The sequence below is a fragment of the Gracilinanus agilis genome, chromosome 1 (genome assembly GCF_016433145.1).
Source record: "Gracilinanus agilis isolate LMUSP501 chromosome 1, AgileGrace, whole genome shotgun sequence".
In the NCBI taxonomy this organism is placed as follows: Eukaryota; Metazoa; Chordata; class Mammalia; order Didelphimorphia; family Didelphidae; genus Gracilinanus; species Gracilinanus agilis.
Window position 1 is genome coordinate 54667010 of NC_058130.1, and position 23906 is coordinate 54690915.

Consider the following 23906-nt stretch of genomic DNA (forward strand, 5'->3'; position numbering starts at 1 on the left):
GAGATATAAAAATACATACCTCACCTACTTCATAAGCTTGTCATAAGGACCAGATGAGATCGTACATGTAAGGGATTTTGAAAATCTCTAGATCAGCTATTATAATATATCAAGGTGGCTCGTTACCCTGGGATACTCCTTCCAAATTGGGTCTGTTTGAAAGGCTAGCTGAAATAAATAGCAGCTGGTTATACTAGTAGGAAATTTCAGGAATCCAAAGATAGTGGGAAGGGGGATACGATAACTTGGATTGAAGTGGTCTGTGTTTGGTATTAAGAAAAAGAATGGTGAGAAGAATGCAAGGAAAGGGGGAAACTAGGTAGATTAGTAGATTGAGAGCTAGATCTAGAGACAGGAGGTCCTCGGTTCAAATGTGACCTCAGATACTTTCTAGCCATACGACCTTGGACATATCACTTAATCTCCATTGCCTACCTCCTACCACTCTTCTGCCTTGGAACCAGTGCCCAATATTGACAGTAAGTAAGATTTGTTCATTAAAAAGAATGAATGAGGGGGTTAGTTGAGTCTGGGAAGATCATTGTAGATACATTGCTTTTAGTATTTGATCCTGGCACTCTTATCTTGTGGCCATCATGGCTTGTCCTGCTGCAGACTCCTTGGGGATCCGGGACTATTTCGTTTTTATCTCTGTATTCCTTTCACCTAGAATAGTGCCTTAGTAGGTGCTTAATACATGCTTATTGACTAATTGATGAAAAAAAGCATGCATCAAAAGTAGACGAGTAAGTGATAAGGAAGATTAGGGTCAGCTCCAGCCTAGAGCTGCCTATGAGAATTGTACCAGATGAGCTCATGAGTAATCTCCTGTCATCTGGCCGCCAATGGCCATTTTTAAAATTAGGAGCCTTCTCTGGTTCCATCAGCTCTCCTTGAGCCAGGAATGGGCAGGCTTCTTTTTCTGCTTCAAAGGCATGTACTCTTCCTCTCTGGGATGCCTGTTGGGTTCCTATTTCCCATCAGAGGAATACCTCAGGCTTAGCTACGTCCCAGAGTTGAGATGACTAACCAGCCCAATGGCAGATTTGGCCTCCCCTGGCTCAAGCTACAGTCTCCACCCAGCCACCCAGAACTCTCACTTTGATGAGTCATCAGTCCAGGTATTCCTAGACCCACAGAATTCCCCAAGTCTCTCTGTCATCATTTCAGGATAGGGGATATTTTAGACATCTTGTCAATACTTTATGCACTCAGTTTCCATCAAGGGCAACTGGGAGCATATTGCCATAATATCTTTTACTCATTCTTTAATGGATCTCCAGGCCCTATAGGGGCTTCTTCTCTTGGTAGTTCTAGACAGCAAATCATGGAATTTTAGACTCAAAGGAGGAAGAGAGTTGAATCTAACTTACTTATTTTACAGATAGGGAAACTGAGATGAAGTAAAATCACTTGCCCAAGGTCACATGAGTATCAATGACAGAGTTGAAAATTGAATACAGTCTTTCTGTCTTATGATGTGGTTGAATGAATAATATATCAGAAGTTGGAAGTTCTTGGTTTGAATCCCACCTCTACTCCTTAACTAGCTTTGAATCTTTAGGTAATTTACTTTCCCTCTCTGGGCCTCAGTTTTCTCATCTATAAAATAAGGGGATTAGACTATGTCACTCCTAAGGTTGCTTCTATTTCTAGATCCAGTCAGGGCCGCATCTGTAGCACCATTGCTAATCTAGTGTAATGGTTAGATGCTTCATAGCCCAGTTTGCTCAATGTGGGCAAGAGGAGGCAGGACAAGAAAACTTCTTGCTAAGCTAACCCAAAGAATTAGAATTCCAGCTACTATATCCTAGATTTCCAAATATCAATTGTTCCTAATAGTCCAGAAAGCTTCAACTAACTCCAGGAGACCCACTGATTATTATCTTAATATAAGAGCAATAGTAACTTTTAAAATTTCAAATTGCTTTACAAATGTTATCTTATTTGATCCTCACAATTATCTTGGAAAGTAAGGGCTATTTTTATTCTCAATTGACAGTTGAGAAACTAAGGCAAGAAGATGTTAAGTAACCTGCCTAGGGTTACACAAGTGTCTGAGGCTGTATTTGAACTCAAGTCTTCTTGACTCCAAGCCCAACATTCTATCCAATGAGCTACCTCACTGACTGGGTAGTTATGTGGCCTCAGTCATCATTTAACCTCTATAATCCAATGTTTCTTGAACTATAAAGGGAAGAAGTTGAACTAATTGATCTCTGATCTCCCTCCTACTTCTATGTATCTGTAGTTATGACTCTATAGCACATAATTAGTTCTTTATGCTTTTCAGAACCTATTTGTATCCTCTGTCTTGGAGTTAGAGGTTGTTGTTGCTGTTTAGTGTGTCTGACTCTTTACTACTTCATTTGATATTTTCTTTACACAGATACTAGAGTGGTTTGCCATTTCCTTCTCCAGCTCATTTTACAGATGAAGAAACTGAGGCAAACAAGATTAAGTGGCTTGCTCAGGATAATGCAGCTACTAAGTGTCTGAGGCCAGATTGGAACTCAGAAAGATGAGTCTTTGTGATTCCAAGCCCAGTGTTCAATTTACAGCACCAACTAGTTGCCTTGGTTCCAATCCCACCTCTGCTATTTGTGTAAAATAGGATGCTAGAAACAAAACATTTAGAGAAGGAAAGAAGAAAAGAAGGGAATAAAGAGATCCTTTGGTTCAATCTTCTCATTTTATAGAAGGAGAAACTGAATCTATGGAAGCTAAGTGACACCTACAGACACACACACAATAAATAGCAATCTTCCTACTCTACACTCAATACTTTTTCCTCTACGAGATAGTTTCTAAGGTGTCTCCTAGGTGTAAATCCTACTAGCTTCACAATTACTTCTTTGGGGAAGGTAGGGCAGAGGTTACTTTCCCCACTTGAAAAATTTAGAAACTGAAGCTTGTTATAAGAACTTTTATTTTATTTTACTTTTTAAAAAACTTTTACTTTCTGTCTTTAGAAGTGATGCCAAGTATTGGTCCCAAGGCAAAAGAGTGGTAAGGGCTAGGCAATTGGGGCTAAATGACTTTGCCCAGCATCACACAGCTAGGAAGTGTTGAGGCCAAATTTGAACCTAGGATCTCCCTTCTCTAGGCTTGGCTCTCTATCCACTTAGCTGCCCCATCAGAACTTTTAAATGATTATTATTCCAGAGGAAAGAACTAGGCCTAATAATGGAAATTTTAGGAATATAAATTTCATCTTCTTATATTTTACCAAATTTCAGGTTTATATCGATAAAGAAGAACTTCTAATAATTACTATAGTGGAGAAACAGGAGAAACTATCTTGGAAGAGAGTGAGCTTGCTTGTCACAAGAGGTGCTCAAACATAGACTGGATGCTACTAACTCAAATCATGGACTCATGGATTTTTTTTCAGCTGGAAAGGACCTTAGAGATCATTCAGCCCATCTCTCTTCCATCTCATTTCTTAGATGAAAAGCTGACACCAAGAAGAGATATGACTTGCTTAGCATCACAAAGAGTAGTAAGCTCTAGAACTGAGATTCAAATCACAAGGCCTTAAATCCTGAAGCTAGTGCTTTTGGCCACTGTACAAAGCCTAGGAAAATGGAAGTTCAGAGAGATGATGAATGGATTTTATTCTTTTTAAATTAAATGAAGATATTTAATTTAACAAATATATTTTTTCTTTCCCTCCCATTATCCCACCTCCAACTGAAAAAAAAGAAAAACAAAGTTCCTCTCCCCCAATCCCATCTCCCAAAGTTACATCCCTATAATAGCCAAAACCTTCATTTTGCCACCCATTTGTGATATTAACAAATAGGTATAGCCAAGTAAAAGGAATTCCTGCACTCTGTTTTGAGGACAGCTGTGTGGCTCAGTGGATTGAGAGCCAGGCCCAGAGATGGGAGGTCCTGGGTTCAAATATGACTTCAAACACTTCCCAGCTGCGTGAACCTGGGCAAGTCACTTAACCCCCATTGCCTAGCCATTAGCACTCTTCTGCCTTAGAACCAGTACAGAGTATTGATTCTAAGATGGAAGGTAAAGGGTTAAAAAAATGTCCATTTCTCTCCTTTTTGAGGCTATCACTCCTCTGTCAGCTAGTGGTCTTTTAGAGCTGTGGTTTTAGAGCTACGGTTGGCTGTTGCATGAATCAGAGTGAATGGATTTTCCCAACATCAGAGAGGATTCTAAACCCAAGTAAGGATTTCAAAGTCTCCAACCAGATATAAGATTCTTTGACTTGGCCCAAAATCACCCTCCTAGTCAGTGCCAGACCTGGGATTAGAACTCAAGTCTCCTTGACTCCAGGTTTAATACTCTTTTCCAAAAAGTCACACTGGCTTTACTTAGAAAATTGGAAATAATGCAAACATACAAACAAAAAAACCCCCCAAAGAATGCTCCTCCCTCCTGAACAGTCACACTCCATGATCAGATCCAAAGCCTTCAATTTTTTTGCCATTTTCCAAGTTAGCTCCCCTAAGTTTATCTGGAGGTATTTGACACAGCATATTAATTTTTAATATGCTAAATGGTGAGATGCACTGTAATCTAAATTGAATCTCAGAACGCCATTAGTTTTTCCTGCTGCTCTCTGTTGTTTATGCTCCCAAAAATAGGCTTGTTAATTTCACAGCTAAGTAGTGGGTTCATAGCCGTGGTGGTGGAGCCCAGCGGTGAGGATTGGGTCTCCTTGGAAAGTGTCAGCAGTCTTTGGCCCCCAGACAAGAACCAGATCCTCACATTGATTTTTAGAGGATGTATCTTCTCGGGTACTCTTGTTGGGATCTGAGAACCCTAGTTGTGTGTTGATGATGATGATGATGATGATGATGATGATGAAGATGATGATGATGATAGCCCACATTTCTCTGGTTTTTTTAAAGTTTGCAAAACTCCTGCCATCTATTATTTCATTGATCTTCACAGACAACCCTATGAGTAGGGATTTTTATGATCTGTATTTTGTAGATGAGGAAAATGAGACTGAATAAGGTTAAATCCTTTGCTCGAACCCAAGGCTTCAGGTTGACAAGTCCCACACTATCTGCTTTGTTACACCATCTCCCAGATTTCTAGATTTGGATGGAGAAACTTGGGTTCATTCTCAGAACAGTAGTCTCCAATATCTGTTTGAAACTTCTTCAGGAGGGAGCAGCTAGGTGGCTCAGTGGATTGAGAGCCAGGGCTAGAGACCAAAAGTCCTGGGTTCAAATCTGGCCTCAGATACTTCCTAGCTGTGAGAACTTGGGCAAGTCACTCAACCCCTGTTGCCTAGCCCTTACTACTTTTCTGCCTTGGAACCAATATATGGTATAGATTTTAAGATAGAAGGTAAGGATTTTGTTTTACTTTTATTTTTTAATTTATTTATTTAAAGAAGGTAAGGATTAAAAAAAATGAAACTTCTTTGGGAGAAGTAGGGTAGGAATACTAGAGCAAACCTTTATGGAAACTCTTCATTCTGATTCTCTTTCTAGTCCTGGTTCTCTCCCACAATAAATAAAGGAGGAAGGTTATGATTATCTTTGTCCACTTTCTAATGTTGCTGAAGGCTGGCAGATTTAGTTGACGTAAATATCCCCATAAATAACCCTCTATATAGGGTTGCATAATTTGTCTATGATCACATCACTAGTAAGTGTTAGATAGGGACCTAGAACCTATGAATCCCGAGTCTGAGACAAAGTTCAGGGCTTTCTTTATCACCATTCACATCTATGAGGCTACTGTTGCCTCTATTCACATGTCTTTCCTTTTTCCTAGGGCAGCTGGGTAGTACAGTGGATAGACTGCCAGCCTAGCATCAGAAAGACCTGAATTTAAATCCTATCTTAGACATTCATTAGCTCAACACACTTAAGGCTGTTTGCCTCAGTTTCCTCATCTGTAAAATGAGCTGGAGAAGGAAATGATAAATAACTTATATTTTTTTTTCAAGAAAACCCCAAATGGGATCATGAAAAGACTCAGATATGACAGAAAAGACCAAACCACAACTCTTTTCCTAGTAAGCTTTCACAGTGAAGTCTGGTTAACATGAATTTAACCATACTTCACCTTGCTCCTTCCTTACCTTCCATTCTTCTTATACCTCACTCCCCTCTATGTATTCTCTTTCATCCAGTACCTCTAGCCTCCTTGCTATTCCTCCCACAAGATGCTTCATTTCCCTAATTGGAGCCCTTTCCCTAACTGTCTCCCATGCTTAGAATTCTCGCCTCCTTGTTTCTGCCTCCTAGCTCAGCGTCCTTCAGATCTCAGCTAAAATGTCGCTTTAGAAGAAGCTTTCCCCCATTGTGGTGCCTCCCCTCTGTGATGATCTCCAATTTATTCTGTGTCTATCTTGTTTGCACAGAATTGTTTGCAGGTTGCCCCTCTCCTTAGACTCTGAGCTTCTTAAGGGCAGGGGCTATATTTGCCTTCATACTCTCAGCACCTAGCACAGTGCCTGGCACAGTGGAGGAGCTTGATAAATGTTCTCTGACTCGACTCTAAGGACCACCTTGGCAGGGGAAATTTCACTCAAAAAGAGTAGGCTTGTGGGTGACCAGAGGAGATTTCTTTGGAGTCCTTTCCCTCTTCTATGCCCTGATGAGATAGGAGGGACAATCTCCCACCGTCCTCACCTACTGCTGCTTTGAAAGGCATTTGCTGCGTGGTAAAGAGGGGCCAGGCTCTGGCTTCCCTTGAATCTGGCTTTGTTGGCCATTAATCGTCCTCCTGCCCTCCTTGAGTTTCTGGTTTGGGGTCTGAAAGCTCAGATCTAATCAGCCTCTGATTGTTTTGTTGTTGTGGAAACCACTTGGCAGGTTACTTTCCTGGGGGTGGGACCAGCAGAACACACAAATATTTTTGTTCCGTTCAGCTGTTATTTCTGAGAAAACAGTGGTAGGCGGGAATACTCTGCAGAAAGAGGGCTAGCTGGAGGCCTCGGGAAGTGGGAGGAATGGTGGACTTGAAACCAGGACAAGAAGGTTCTCTAATCCTAGCTGGGTGTCTGGCTCACCTGTGTGCCTTGAGACCTTTCGATTCCACATTTATGAAATGGGGATATTAATGTCAACTAAATCTGCCAGCCTTCTGGGAGCATTAGAAAATGGACCGAGATAACCATAATGATGGTAGCCCCCATTTCTATAGTTGTTCAGTCCTTTCAGTTGTGTCTGATTCTTTCTGACCCTATTTGGGGTTTTCTTGGCAGAGACACCAGAATGGCTTGCCATTTCTTTCTCCAGCTCATTTTACAGTGGAGGAAACTGAGGCAAACAGGGTTAAGTGATTTGTCCAGGGTCACACAGTCACTAAGTATCTGAGGTCAGATGTGAACTCATGAAGATGAATCTTCCTGACTCCAGGACTCTCTCCTAGCTGCCCTTATGAGGCATACTTCATGTATAAATTTTTACATGGATCATCTCAGAAGGAGTTAAGTGTTGTTATTAATCTCCTTTTTATAGAGGAGAAAATGGAGGATTAAGAGATTTGCCTAGGGCATGCCAAACAAAATATCCAGAGATAGATACCTGCCCAAAGGAAAGGCCTGGACATTTATTTATCTCAAAGCATTCCTGATAGATAACAGCAGAGGTGTTTAGAGGTGCAAATTTTGTTAAAAGAAATGCAACTCTGATACTGAGTTTTCAGGCCAGGATAAATAGAGGGAGATATCTTTTGAGGAGGGGGCAAAAGCTTCTTGGTGACCCCCCCTCCCCATCTACTTCACTTATTGGTAAGGATATATTATTGACCCCCAGACAGGGTTAAATGGCTTTTCCAAAGCAGAGTGGCCAAACTCTTGCCCTGACCCAAGCTATTAAAATAAGTCTATTTAAAAAAAAAAACATACTTCCCATCTTAGAATGGACACTAAATATGGGTTCAAAGACAGAAAAGCAGTAAGGGCTAGGGCAATTGAGTTTAAATGACTTGCCCAGACTTGGACAAGGCTATAGATAGCCTGCTTATCATGGTTGCAGATGACGGAAGACTGAGGAGGATAGACAGTCTGGATGGCAAGCCTTGAATGATCAGAAAACTCATCTGGACTGAATGACCTTAAGTTTAATTAGGAGAAATATAAAGACTTATGGTGAAATCCAAATCTTTTGCTTGCAGCCCAGAAGTCTTAGTTGTGTGGCCTTGGGCAAGCTATTTATCTCTGAATTGCCTAGCCCTTGCCACTCTTCTGTCTTAGAATCCATATTAAGACAAGATAAGGTTTTTTTTTTTTTTGTTTTGTTGTTGTTGTTTTCAGTAGTGTTCCAGTTTACCCATTGTTCAAGGGGACCTAGTGAGTTAATGGTACTCAACCCTCAGGTTGCTTGAAAGCACATTAGATCTGGGGTCCTAGGATTTAGGTTTAAATCTTGCTTCTGATACTTATTGGCTGTATGACTTTGGGAAAGTCACTGTACCTCCCTGACTCAGTTTCTTCATGAATAAAATGTAAGGCTTGGACTCCATGACTTGTGAGTACTTTTCCACTTTTAGATGTACAATCACAGAGGAGAACCTAGATCTCCTGTCTCTCAGTCCAGTGGTATCTTCACTGTACACATCGCCTCTGTTTGGGACCTGGTCATCCCTTGTCTCTAATTGGGGCTGGGGATTGCAGGCACTAGCTATGTCCTAAGGGATTTCCATCTTTCCATATTATTTCAAATCAGATTCACTTCTTTTTATTTTTTTTTATTCACAGGATTGCCAGGCACTGCTCCAGACCTAGAAAAAAGAAAGCAGATTTTTGGGCAAAACTTTATACCTCCAAAGAAGCCAAAAACGTTCTTGCAGCTAGTCTGGGAGGCGCTACAAGATGTGACTCTCATTATCCTGGAAATTGCAGCCATTATCTCTCTGGGGCTTTCATTTTACCATCCTCCTGGAGAGGGGAATGAAGGTAAGGGTGCTTGGTTTTTGTTCTTGTTACCACTAGGTTTCTCATTCGTGGATCTGCAGAGAATCATCAGATCCCAGAGCTTCAGAACTGAAAAGGTATCTTGGGGGATAATGTGACCTCAACCTTTCACCTTTTAGAGGAAGGAAATGAATCTCAGAGACAAATGACTTGCTCAAGTTCATAAATTAGGAGGATCACTAAGTGACTCAGGTTAGAGCAGCCTGGAGTTAGGAGGATCTGGGTTCAAATCTAGCCTCAGATACTGTATGACCAAGGGCAAGTCACTTAATGCCAGTTTCCTAGCCTTTACCTCTCTTGTACCTTGAAACTGATGCTTACTCTCAATTCTAAGATAGAGGGTAATGGTTTAAAAGAAAAGAAGAAAAGTAACTGAGCATAGACCAGTGCTTTAGCCATTCTTCCAAGTGATAAGGAAAGAAAGCATTTAAGTCCTTCCTATATGCTAGACACTATGCTAACTAAGCACTGTACAAATATTTCATTTGATTCTCATGATGATCCCTGGAGGTAGGTACTGTTATGATATTATAGTCAAGGAAACTGAGAGATTAAGTGACTCACCCATGGTCACACGGCTAGGACACATCTGAGACTAGATTAAAACTCAGGTTTTCCTGACTCCAGAACCAGAGATTTAGCCACTGGGTCACCTGGTTGCCTCTGATACAGTAAATGCTCCCTGGTACATACCTACAGACCTTGGATTGGTCTTCTTACACTTGCCTTCGATTCCAACCTTGCTTGCCTTCAGAAGCTTTGACCTGAGTAGAGAAAAACTGAGTTTTGTTTCTGAGTGCCACAATTTAGAGAACGTTTCTGGGATACACTGCCCCCAAATCTGTGGCCGCTCTCCAGGTAAGTGCCTTCATGCTCCAATCTATCCCTCCAAACACAAAAATTCCTAGCTATGGAGAATCAATTTGCTAAATCCCTAATTGCCTTTAACCATCTGCGAGGAAGTCAACTCTGTAGTACTCACATGGGTGACTAGCCATTAGCCATTTTCCCCACACACAGAGAATTCACGATGCTCCCCTCTGACACACTTTTTCTTTTTCAGATGTGAGATTCTATGGCTCATTCATTTCTCTGTTGTGCCCTGTCTTACTCAGCATCTTTCTGTTATCTGCCTCTCTGTCTCTGTAGCTCTCTTACCTCTTTCCTCCTCTCCTCTCTCTTACTCTCTTTCTGTCTCTTTTAACTAGATGTATTACTGAAACATCTTGGTTTTTTTGATAAAGATATTTTATTTTACCAATTACATATAATAATAATTGTCCATATGTTTTCTCAAGTTATATGATCCAAATTGTCTCTCTCCTTCCTTTTCCTCCTCCTTCCTGGAGATGGCAAGCAATATAGTCTGATTTGTACCTGTATTATCATGCAACACATATTTTAATATTGCTTATTTTTGTAAGAGAATACTCATAGAAAACCAAAACCCCAAAATAAAAACCCAAATAAACTCAAGTAAAAAATTGCATGCTTTGATCTGCATTCTGATTCCAATAGTCCTTTCTCTGGAGGGGGATAGCATTCTTTGTCATAAGTTCCCCAGAATTGTCCCAAATCAATTGTATTATGGAGAGTAGCAAAGTCTATCATAGTTGATCATTCCACAAAATTGCTGTCACCGTGTACAATAGTCTCCTGGTTCAACTTATTTCACTCTGCATTAGTTCATGTAGCTCTTTCTGAAATCATCCTATTCATTATTTCTTATAGCACAATAATATTCCATCACCATCATTTATCACAATTTGCTCAGCCATTCCCCAATTCATGGATATCCTCCCAATTTCCAATTTTTTGCCATCACAAAAAGAGCCACTATAAAAATTTTTGTGCAAGGACCTCCTTTCCCCTCTTTTTAAAAAAAAATTTAAACATTTTTTTTAAATTGATGAATTAATTTAGAATATTTTCCATGATTACATGATTCATGTTTCCCCCCTCCCCCCTTTCCACTCCTGGAGGTGATGAAAGGGTATGCATGCTTTTAAAGTCCTTTGGGCATAATTCCAAATTGCCTTCCAGAGTGGCTGGATCAGTTCACAACTCCACCAACAATGCATTAGTGCCCCAGTTTTGCCACATCCCCTCCAACATTTATCACTTTCCTTTACTGTCATATTGGTCAATCTGATAGGTGGGAGGTGGTACCTCAGAGTTGTTTTAATTGGCATGAAACATGTTATTTTTTAATTTTTCCTCATAGAATTATAAATGACAACAGGAGTTATCTAAATGAGAATATTTTTAAAGCATTTGTCACAGTACCTAGCACATAGTAGGTGTTTAATAAATTCTTATTCCACTTCCCTCCTCATTATGTACCTACTATGAGATGGGCTCTAAACTAAGAGCTTTATAGATATCTCATTTGGTATTTACAACAACTGTTTGTGAGGTAGGTACTATTATGATTTCCATTTTAGAGTTGAAAAAATTGAGACTGACAGTGGTTAAATGACTAAAGAACTATAATATTATCATACATTAAGTGACTTTTCCAGGATCATATAATTATTATGTACCTGTGGCTGGATTTGAACTCAGATTTTCCTGACTCCAGGCCCAGAATTTTATCCACTGGTCCTCCAGAGAAACAACAGGAGACCGTTGTCAGGTGTCAGAGTTATTGGAAGGCATAGTAATTTGTGAGAAGACTGGAAAGGTAGAAAGGGGCCATATTAAGAAGGGATTTAAAGGCCAAACAGAGGATTTTGTATTTGACGCTGGGGGTGACAGGGAAGGAACCACTGGAGATTCTTGAAAAGGCTCTGACGTGGTGAGGCTTGAATTTTAGGAAGGTGAGTTTAATAGCTGATTGGAGGATAGAATGGAGAAGGGAAAGAAGTGAAACAAACAGACCCACCAGTGGGCTGTTACCATAGTCTAGAGGTGAAGTGAAGCTTACCTGTACCCGGGTGACAACAGTGTCAGAGAAGAGAAAGGGCTATGTAGGAGAGACATTCTGAAGGTAGAAATGATAGGACTTAGCAACTAATTGGATGTGGGAGTGAGAGGGTGAAGAGCTGAAGATGATACCTAAGTTGAAAGCCTAGTAGAATGGTGATGCCCTCAACAATAATTGAGAAATTAGAAAGAAAGGAAGAGTTTCAGGGGAAAGATAATGAGATACCATGAACCCACATGGAACTGGAGACAAAGACACTGTCTAGAGGTGCTATCCTCACAAAGCTCTCCAGTCACAAAGTGTGACACCTGGGGCTGAGGGTACTTAAGCAAAAAAAGACCTAAGAATATTGGAGATTTAGGGAAAAAAACACAACTACACACACCTGGAGCATTAATCCCATATGGATTAGTTGTTCAAGAGCTGGACCCCTAGGATAGGAATTGAGGAAAAAATTAGCATGGAGAACATGAGGAAGCAGAACTGTACAAGGTAGGAAGCAAGACCACTGACAAACTGACCACCATCTTCTGGGAGCTGAGGAAGCCAGCAAGAGGAAGCAAATAATTAGTGATGCCTAGAGAACACTGGAAGCAAGTTATCCAGCAAACATTCAATAATACCCAGATGAACCTGGACAGGAGCTCTTAGGCTGGGCAATAAATTCTGGCTTCTTTCTCTTAGCAGCCTTGCCAAGATAGTATTGTAAGCCACTGACACTACTCGGCTCTTTTAGAGAAGGCTTGCTCATTGATGGGAATAGCCACATTCCCTAAAAATGGTTTTATTCTTTGTATTTCCAGAACTTAGTATGATGTCTGGTAAATTGATCAATTAATTGGTTTCCATGAGTTTGGTGGAAGTCCTGTTTGTTTCTATTAAACTGCAAATAAAATAGTTTATGTTTCATGCCTTATGACTGCATGCTTGCAAGGGGAGCTGGTTCCCAGCTCGTAGGTATGCCAGATTCTGCAGTGCCAACATCATGTGAATGGGTGCAGTGAACCAATGATGTGAGAGATCCCTAACACATATCTTGGTTTTTTGTGTCAGGATGGAGCCTCTGATACAAGGGTTACATTGTTGAATTAAATATATTGATTAGAATTTCATGTTTCCTGAATTTATTTTAAATCATGGTAGGATGTGTTAAATTTAAATGATAACTAAAAACCATCTAAATGAAGTAGTAATTTATGTTTGGAGTGGGACTCACTTGATTTTCCATATGGGATAAATGGCCCACAATAGAAAGTTTCATACTCAAGTCTTTGATTTTTTTTCTCTTGCTATCCAGGTGTCTGCCTACCCCATATACAGAATCCCTTATACTGGGCTCCGTTCCCTAGGGGAAGCAACAGCTTAACCTTTCATTTGCCCCCTACAGTATCTTAAAGCTGGTCTAGCATTCTTCCATGGAAATCTGAGAACCACAGTAAATAGTGCCCATTACTACACAGAGCCATGAATGCTTTTCTTCTTTTTTTACCTTTATTTTTAAATTTATTTTTATTTTATTAATTATGAAAAATGTTCCATGGTTACATGATTCATATTCTTTCCCTCCCCTCCTCCCGCCCCCTCCCATAGCCAATACACAATTCCACTGGGTTTTACATGTGTCATTGATCAAGACCTATTTCCATATTATTGATATTTGCACTAGGGTGATCGTTTAGAGTCTACATCCCCAATCATAGACCCGTCAACCCATGTGATCAGGCAATTGTTTTTATTCTGTATTTCTGCTCCCACAGTTCATTCTCTGGATGTGGATAGCGTTCTTTCTCATAAGTCCCTCAGAAATGTTTTGGATCATTGCATTGCCGCTAGTAGAGAAGTTCATTACAATCAATTGTACCACAGTGTATCCATCTCTATATGTAAGGTTCTCCTGGTTCTGTTCCTTTCACTCTGCATCAATTCCTAGAGGTCCTTCCAGTTCACATGGAATTCTTCCAGTTATGAATGCTTTTCAAATTAGAAATGGGTTTAATTCATTAGGGTTAAGTTCAACAGGGGTGCTCCCATTCCTTTTCCATTTTGTGAGTGGGTTGACTCTGCATTTAGCTGTTAAGACTTGATGGTGAGAGTCAGGGGATGGATAACCCCAATATCCCTAATCTATTAACCTTTATCTTTGTGGAAAAAGGAGAGGTGGTATCAGCCTAAAGACAATCAGCAGTGAATTATTTCAGGTCTAGGATATTTAATGAGTCCATAAAAACCTTGGGGATTAATGGTCCCTCTAGCCAGACAATTTGCCTTTTTTTAGGGGGTGGAATGAGATGGGTATAGGGCTGTAATGCCTGAAATAGGGCTTTGAAGTATTCAAAATAATGATGCAACTATGGCTATGCATAACTAGAAGTATAATGTTTTTATTAGGCACTTACTATACATAGAATCCTGTTTTGGGCCGGGGAGATAAAATATTTAAGTAAGACAATGCCTTCTCCTATGGATCTCATGGTCCCCAAAGGAGAAACACCAACACATATAGCTGCAATATACAGTAATACTTGAGAAGAACAAGCATATAGATGCCCTTATCCCATAATCATATCCAACTCAACCAGTCCAAAATGGGATTTGGCATCTTCCCTTCTAATCCTATCTCTCTTCTTGATTTTTGTTAAGGGCACCACTGTTCTAATTTCCTGGATTCACAACTTCACAGTCTTCCTCAACAATTCTTCTCCCTCAGTCCCTGTCATATTCAATCAGTTGACAAGTCTTTTTTTAGTCTACCTCCAGAGTACTTCTCATATCTGGCCTCTTTTCTTCCTTTACACAGTCACGACCCCGGTTAAGGTACTCATCACCTCTTTTCTGGATTTTTGAAATTGTCCCTGAATTGGATTCCTAGTTTCCAGGCTTTCTCTTTTCCAATCTATCCTCCATAGTGTTTTCATATAAAAGTCTCCTTAAAGCCCAAGTCTGACAATAATATATCTGACAGTCATCGTATCACAATACTGATTCTCAAGAGGTTTTGGCAGCTTTCTACTGCCTCTATGATAGAACAGATTCCTCAGCTTTTCATCCAAAGCCCCCTAGTCTGGCCTAAGGCACCTTTTCCAAGCTTCCTGCATAGCACTCCTCTCCATTGATTCTACTACCCAGTCATACTAGCTATTTCCCATACTCAACAGCCCTTTATTTACCTCCATCCCTTTGCACAGGCTCACCTAATCTCTCAAAGGGGCTCCCCTCCTTGCCTTTACTTCACACAATCATTGAAGGCAGGGTCTGATTTTTGTTTTGTTTTTGTAGCCCCAACCCCAAGCTCTGTGTCTTGCAAATTGCTAGAACTTAATAAATAAATGCATATTACAATGTTATGTATGTCTGACTTCCATGTGAACTTTACAAAACATTTTACTTAAGTCATCTCATTTGATTCTCACAAGTCTGTGAAGTAGCTACTATTATTATCCCTCTTTTATAGATGAGGAAATGGTGGCTGACTTAGAGATGTTCACTGACTTAGCCAGGGCCACAAAACTAGTTTGAGTTCTGATTCAAACTCAAGCCCTCCTGATTCCAAGAATTTCCCTCTTCCCTTCTGAACCACCTAGTTGGATCGTACTGTGTTACGTTGTGTTATAGTGGATCGGGAAACAGCCATCACTTCTGGGAAGAGTTAGCATTACAGTTGGACTTCAGGAGATGAGCATTTATAGAGAGATTATTACTATGTGCCAAGCATTGTGCTAAGCAGTTTTTACACATATTTATGCTAATTATATCATAGTATATTTCATAATATATCATGCTATTGACTTAGCCACATAAAAATTTTACTGTTAATATTAAGCAGCTCATGCCAAGTGTTAGATGAGAATAAATGCTATGAGGAGACTGGCTGCAGTTGGGGTGTTCTGGGAAGGCTTCTTGGAGGAAATTGGATTTGAGCTTAGCTTTGAAAAAAGGGAAAGATTTATCTGTTAGGGGAAGCATTTTTGAGGTTTGGAAGCAGGTGGGATGCCTGTGTAAGTAAAAGCTGGAGGTAGGAAGGCGTTTACTTTGAATAGTAAAAAGAATGGCAGTGCTAGAGTGAGTGGGGGATATGTAGCAAAGTAAAATGGCATAAGGCTGTTAAAAGTTGAAAGATAAGCTTCCTTGTAGCCAATTTGAGAATTATATTGTATTATAGCTGGAAGGAACCTTAGAATGTCAGAGACAGAAAGGACAAGAGTCTTAGAATATCGAATTGGAAAATAGGAGTTGGAAAATGGCTTTGAAACTTAGGATGTTAGAACTGGAAAGGATCTTTGGTACTATCTAGACCAACTCTCTTTAGTTTAAAGGAATCCTATGGATTATAGAGGGAGATTTGAGTGGCAGATGCCTACAAAGAGGAACTGAACCCCCACTATATTTATGACCTGAACAAAATTTGGTTTCATCCCTGAAATTTTTTAGACACTGAAGGATTTTTTAGGATAAAGGACTGAGGGCCTTTCTCTACCCATTTATTGTTCTATACATAAACAGCCAACAGCCCTGGCACAATAACTAAGGGTCAAGCCGGTGAAGCCTTGTATAGATGCTTTATAGATGTATTTATTTTTTGCCAGCACAGGTACTAAGAAAATAGCTAGCAATTTCCCCCCATACCTCTCCATCTCTCCTTCCTTGTCCCCCTCTCCTCTACTATAGTCCCTTCTATTCATCACATAACCAACGTGCCCTCAGGCTGTCCAAAGCTCTTTTCTTTTCCTTTCTCCATCCAAACCTACTTGCACTATGTCTCATTTCTTCAGACCCTGCTGATCTGAAAAATTAATTCCAGCGAAGGTGTTAATGGTTGTTAATGGCTCAATGTCTTCTCTCTACTTTGCCCATTAACAGGTCCATTTTAGTGGATATTTTCAGAAAGTGTGGATGGTAACTTTTTCCTGAGCCTCACCAATCAGGCCATATATTAATTTCTATATTTTCTGTATCTATTTATGGATTCTTGAGAATTTTTTGAATTGTTCCCCCTGGGATTAAATTAAGGTTTTCCTATACTTTAAATACATATGCTTCCTTAAGTGCTTGTATGGGATCTGGGTACTCTTTTTCTCTTCATCTGTGAACACTCATACAAATTGATAGTTGGGATTTGGAGGCATAGAACTGAGCATCAGGACCCCTCTATCCTACTCCTACCTTTTAAATTAACTAGTGCCATTCTGAGAAAGTAACTTGATCTCTTCATGTCAGTCTTCTTAATTTAAAATGAAGGAGTTGGATGAAATGACATGTAAAGTGCCTTCTGATTTTGAGATCGTATACCTATTCTTCAGGTGAAGTGCAGTCATTTAAATTCCTTCAAAGGTTTTTAAGTATTTAGGCAATGCTGCATCTTAAGGGCAAGAAATGTTCTAGGTTGGTGAATATTATAGAATGGAATTTTATTATAATGAGTAACTATAATTATAATAAAAACAACATAATAAAATAATATAATTATAATATTATAGAATTGAATTCTGTAACTGAAATTTATTGCCATTTAAAATTCCCCCCCGGGGGCAGCTGGGTAGCTCAGTGGATTGAGAGTCAGGCCTAGAGATGGGAGGTTGTAGGTTCATATCCAGCCTCAGACACTTCCCAGCTGTGTGACCCTGGGCAAGTCACTTGACCCCCATTGCCCACCCTTACCACTCTTCCACCTATGAGACAATACACAGAAGTTAAGAGTTTAAAAAAATGAAAAATAAATTTCCCCCTAATTTAGATGTAAATCTTCCCAAAATTTGTCCTCTGTCTTACTAAACAGTGCCCCCAGAAGAATTCAGCCTTTTTTTTCCTGATAGCTCAGTCATCATCATGAATGCCAATTAGTCTAGAGTTGTAGCAAANTAAATAACAAGTTCCTTATCCTTAGTCTCATTCTCTGAGGGACTTGCTAATGATAGATTGGCACAACAAATGAACAAATTCATACTACAGTGTTGGTCACTGACAAGGGTCAATCTCATCTGAAGGCAAATTTTAGCATTCAGAAGCACTGTGCCTGAAGCTGAAGAATAAAGCCTTGAGAATGGGAACCTCAGCAACAAAAGCTAGAGAAGATAGCTTTTAAGGAGACAGGCTCTTCATTTTTAAAACTATTTATTTTTATTATTCATATGCTAAATGTTTAAAAATCCAAACAAAATAAGCATTCCACATATAAAGATAAAGAAGAGATTACACTAATAAAATCGTAAACCCCCGGGGGCAGCTGGGTAGCTCAGTGGATTGAGAGTCAGGCCTAGAGATAGGAGGTTGTAGGTTCATATCCAGCCTCAGACACTTCCCAGCTGTGTGACCCTGGGCAAGTCACTTGACCCCCATTGCCCACCCTTACCACTCTTCCACCTATGAGACAATACACAGAAGTTAAGAGTTTAAAAAAATGAAAAATAAATTTCCCCCTAATTTAGATGTAAATCTTCCCAAAATTTGTCCTCTGTCTTACTAAACAGTGCCCCCAGAAGAATTCAGCCTTTTTTTTCCTGATAGCTCAGTCATCATCATGAATGCCAATTAGTCTAGAGTTGTAGCAAAATGATGGCTTCAGTGGCTATTAACGTGTTTGAAGTAACTTCCTTCTAGCCTCAATGGCCTCCGATTTTTTTCCAGTTTGTATGTCTTCTTTCTATTGTTAAGATGCTGTCATACTGTCATACTCACTTCTTTTATGAGTTCCTTTCTCACATAATTCACCACTTCTATTCTATCCACTGTGACATAGGGGAAAAACAGAGAGCTGCCAAAAAGACTCTCGAAAAGCTTGACTAAATCAATCTTTGGAGATAGGATGCTGGATTTGGAATCAGGAAAAACTTGGTTCTAATCTAATCTTTGTTATTAGCTATGTGACCAATGGAAATCCAGTTGATCTCATTGTGTCTCATTCTTTTCATCTATAAAATGGAGGTAATAATTCCTAAAGTACCTCCCTCACAGGGATTTTTTTTATTTTGTATAATGAATTAATGCATATAAAATACTTGACAAACTTTTAAAAAGGGTTTCTTTACCTGTGGTTGTGAAAGTTTTATCAAGAATACTTAGTTACATTGTTGAGTCATGTTACACATGGCTAACTTTTTATAACACCATTTTGGAGTTTTCTGGGGAAAGATCTTGCAATAGTTTACCATTTCCTTTTCCAACTCATTTTACAGATAAAGAAACTGAAGCAAAGAGCATTAAGCAACTTGCCCAGCATCACACAGCTAGTTAGTTGCTGAGGCTGGATTTGAACTCGAATTCCAAGCCAAGTGTTCTATCCACTGTACCACCTACCTGCCTCTTTTGGATACTTTATTTTTTATCAATTACATTTCTACACAAGTTTTCCCAAGTTAGATGATCAAACTTATCTTCCTCCCTCCTTTCCCTCTTGAAGCTGGCAGGCGATTCGATCTGAGCTACACCTGTATTATCATGCAGAATATATTTCCATCTTGTTCCTTTTTGTGAGCTATCTTATAAAACCAAAACCCTCAAATGTGAACCCAAATAAACAATTGAGAAATCGTATGCTTTTATCTGCATTCTGGCTCCACCAGTTTTTCTCTGGAGGTCTTCCTGCCCCTTTGACAACTATATTTCAATATAATTGCTTTTGTCAGTTTGAGAGGGGGTCTAGAGGTTTCACTAAACTGCCCAAGAGGGATTCTGACACCAAAAAAAAGTTAATAGTCCCTTCAATAAAACATTATATCACCATTAGTATCAACACCATTACCACTACTAAGTTTACCAGGCTTGATCTGTGGGCTACTAAACTGGTTTCCTTCATATTAAAATATGTGGACTCTTAGTGGTGTGACCCTGGGTAAGTCACTTAACCCTTATAGCCTAGTCCTTACTGCTTTTCTGCCTTAGAGTCAATACTTAGAAGATAAGGGTTTAAAGAATACATGGGCTCAATGGCAGCTTTTTTCTTCTCTGTTCACAGCCATTGGGGCTCACGTGTTAGTTTCTAACTGCTTGAAAATCTGATGGTCAGATAAGTGGGTTGTTACTAGGTAATAAGAAGACTAATGCATCCTTCTCTAGCCCTCTGAGGCTTCCAAAGTGCTTGCCTCAGGACCACTGTAGTGAAGTGGATGGGCTGAGTATTATTTATCATCACCATTTTTACCAATGAGGAGGCTTAGCCTTCAAGAGAGCAAGTGACTTGATAAGGGTCACATAGCCAGTAAATAAAAACATTTGGCCTTGTGTCCAAGGCTGACTCCCTAGCCCAGCGAATTTTCTACTATATTATATTCTCTTTCCACCTCTCTCTGTATCTTTGTCTATCTCTCTGTCTTTCTGTCTCTGTCTTTCTCTTTGTGGAGGTTCTTCAAGCCTCAACCCCTTCTCTCTCTCTCTCTCTCTCTCTCTCTCTCTCTCTCTCTCTCTCTCTCTCTCTCTATTTGTTGTGTGTTTATATATGTGTGTGTATATAAAAGATGTCTATGAATATATACCCACAAATATATACATGTATATATTTTCTGTCCTAGATGTAGAAAATGGGGGGCTTTTTCAAAGCTTCTATTTCCTCCCTGGTATCTCTTGTCATCCTTTCACAGGCTAGTCTCAGTCAATCTTTCCAGACAAATGATTTTACTCACTCTTCCCCTTATATGACACTCCAGTTTCCCACCCCTATTTTTTGCACAGGTCCTACTGCCCTCATACACCTAGAATTCAATGTTTGCTTCTCCCACTTGGAATTCCTAGCTTCCTTCAAGATGTAGCTTCTGTCTGAACCCTTCCCTGACTCTTTCCCCTCTTTGCCCCTCTAGGGCACGTCACCTTTCTCCTTCCCAATTAATTTGTATTTGGTTTATACTACTGAGTGTTCCGAAAATCTTGGTGCAGTTTATCAAGTGCCCTCTCCTCCCCAACTCCCCTGAGACTAGGGACAAGCTTTTTCTATTTATTTTGTTTATCCCTATTGCTTCCTCAGGAGAGAATGCAAACTTCTTGACTGTTTCCTTTAGGTCTCTATTTCCTCCACCCAGCACATAACACGCAGTGTTTTGTTGAGTTGAGGGGACTTATGAAGCCATCATTGAAATGTCAGCCCTTTTGGGCTATGAGGATGACTTTTTTATTCATAATAGATCAAGAACTAGATGAAGACTTTAGAATTCATCTCCATTAAAAAAAACCAAACCAACTTATCTTCTGCTTTAGAATTAATGATTCTAAGTCTAAAGGTAAGGGTTTAAAAGAAAAAAAAAGTGTGTATTAGGAAGGACTAAAGACCAAGAAGTCCTCTTGCAGTGTTTGGGGTTTTCAGTGTTCAAACCCAGTTCACCTGAAGGTCTTAGCAGATGGAAGTTATTCCAACGCTCTCTGTCCATTCCTCCTTTACATACATATACAAAGTGCCTTGGAGGCTAGCCTTGAAATAGACACTCAGTGGTGGCCAATAGAATTCTGCCACCTCAAAGAAATCAGCATTTCAGATCTGTCAGCCAGACACTGAATGCAAAATGAATTCCAGGAAATTCTGCCTGAGAAATAACACAAGCTCTGTTGGTAAAAGCAGAAAGGGGCTATTTATAACCCCACACGGCTCTTGGTCTAGGGAGTCTATTCTAGAGGAATTGTGGGATGCCTTTGCCTCAACTGAATCCCAGGAATTGGATGTAATTGTTGCCACACCACATTCATCACTACCATTAATAATAATGAGGATAATGATAATAACACCCATCATCCTATTTTGTGTCAGGAATAATGATAAGAACTTACATTTCTAAAGCACTCTTTAAGTTTTACAGTACACTTTGGTTGCCATGAAACCCTGTCCCATAGGAAAATTTATATAGAAATAGGCCATTTCAATTCTAAAAATTAAATCCTCAATGAATATTTGGTATTTTGGATCTTTATAGCTATTAAGTAGCAAAACTCTACAATTCAATGAACTGGGAATTCAATAAATATTTTTAAGTATCTACTATATTATTATATGTTGTTATTCATTATATATTAAATATTATGTACTGTGCTTAGGGCTGGGGGTACAAAAAGAGGCAAAAGACATTTCCTGCTATCAAGGAATTTAATACTCTAATAATCTAATATTACTAAGATATTTAACCCAGAAATCTTTCTTTTTCTTAAATTTATTTCTTAAATTTCTTAAAATTATTCTTAACAAATAGCAAATAAAATGGACTTTTCCATATACATAGTAGAATGAAAAAAATTGTACAATCATGAAACTTTTCTTAAAAGTAGATGAGAATGAGGGGTAGCTAAATAGCTCAGTGGATAGAGAGTCAGTCCTGAAGTATGTAGGATCCTGGATCCTGATCTCAGATACTTCCTAGCTGTATGGCTTTGGGCAAGTGACTTAACATTAATTGCCTACCCTAGCCCATACTGTTCTTCTGCCTTGGAACCAATATCAATTCCAAGATAGAAGGTAAGGGTTTTAAAAAATATATATAGATGAGAATTAGCTATGGGAAAGAACAGGAAGGGGTGGAGTATAATTCATGATAAGAGTAAGAACAGCTAATATTTATAGAGCCTTTTAAGGTTTGCAAAATACTTTTCACATGTTATTGCATTTTATTCTTACATGTTATTGCAACCTTAGAAGGTAGGTGCTGTTATTATTCCCATTTTGCCAATGAGGAAACTGATGTCAGTGGTTAAGTGAGTTGCCCAGTCACATAGGTAGCAAGTGTTTGAAATGGAATTTAAACTCAGATTTCCCTGACTACAAAGTCAATGCTTCATGCAATATATTTTCTAGTTTAAAGCAAAATTATCCTACTAGCTGGTATTTATAGTAATAAGAATAGCTTTTATTTCTATAGCACTTTAAGGTTGTAAAACACCTTACATAGGCTATTGTGTTTGATCCTAGCAACAACTCTATGATGTAGGTGTTATTATTATCCCCATTTTATGGATGAAGAAACTGAAGAATAGAAAGCTTAAGTGACTTGTCCAGAGTCATATAGCTAAGAAGTATCTGAAGTAGGAGTGAAAAGAAATATTGTACTCCTTTGTATTTCAAATTTGAAAAAAAAATGTGATTATTTTAATTCTAATTCAGAAAAGTCTATACTGTTGGATATTTGCTTTTCTAATATCAATGGAATCCCAGTATTGGATCCTCAGCTGCACCAGCTCCAGTGACTATTAACACTCTTTATTATTCAGTGCCACTATGAGGGACATGAAGGGTTAAATGCCTTCTAATACACACACTGCAGATTCTGTGTTGAAAAGAGGCCATGTGGTCTGGGCTAGATGTCTGAATTTAGAAGGTAGGCACATGCAGGAGGTCATTGAATCCTTTTGAGCAAAGAAGCTCTCTAGGGATTGATTTTTAGCATAAAGAAACAGCCCTCCATGCCTGAACTTCAGAGGGCAATGGGGGCTACTGGATAAGTGGAACAAAAGGAGGCAGGGAAGGAGTTAGAGCAGTGATTCCCAAAGTGGGCGCTACTACCCCCTGGTGGGTGCTGCAGCGATCCAGAGAAGCGGTGATGGCCACAGGTACATTTATCTTTCCTATTAATTGCTATTAAAATCTAAAAAAATTAGTTTCCAGGGGGCTAAGTATATTTTTTTCTGGAAAGGGGACAGTAGGCCAAAAAAGTTTGGGAACCACTGAGTTAGAGGTAAAAGAATAAGTGTCATGGAAGGAGCATTGTGTTAGGAAAATTGAGGGCTGGAAGAAACTTCAAGAAGGAGTCGATCATACAAATAATGGTTTAAGACCAGCTATGTGCAAGGCACTATAGTGTGGAGGAGACTCAAAGCTGATTTCTTCTTTGATGGTCCCTACTCTCAAGCAACTGACATCACAAAGAATTGAATAGATGAGAATGACGTGGAATGGGATGAAACCACTGCCTGACTAAGGTGATGATGACAGTTCGTTTTGATGAAAGCAGAAGCTAGATTTTGGAAGGGGCCAAAAGAGAATATACACGGTAAGATAGTAAAGACAGACTGTATAGACTGGGCACCCCATTTGGGGTGGTTTCATCTAGCAGGTTAGGAAAGAATAATGGGGTAGAATTTAACATGAACATTGAAGTTAGGTCAACTTTTCTA

At 39.4% G+C, this 23906-nt stretch overlaps 1 protein-coding gene across 1 annotated transcript in view; it reads left to right on the forward strand.

Moving 5' to 3' along the window:
- Positions 1-1037: 1037 nt before the first annotated feature.
- Positions 1038-23906, forward strand: part of ATP2B2 (ATPase plasma membrane Ca2+ transporting 2) — a 174631-nt gene continuing 151762 nt past the window's right edge. Inside the window, exons 1-3 of the mRNA XM_044676014.1 lie at positions 1038-1121; positions 4625-4760; positions 8606-8887. Of these exons, the coding sequence (XP_044531949.1) occupies positions 1038-1121; positions 4625-4760; positions 8606-8887 (502 nt within the window). The remainder of the gene's footprint in view (positions 1122-4624; positions 4761-8605; positions 8888-23906) is intronic.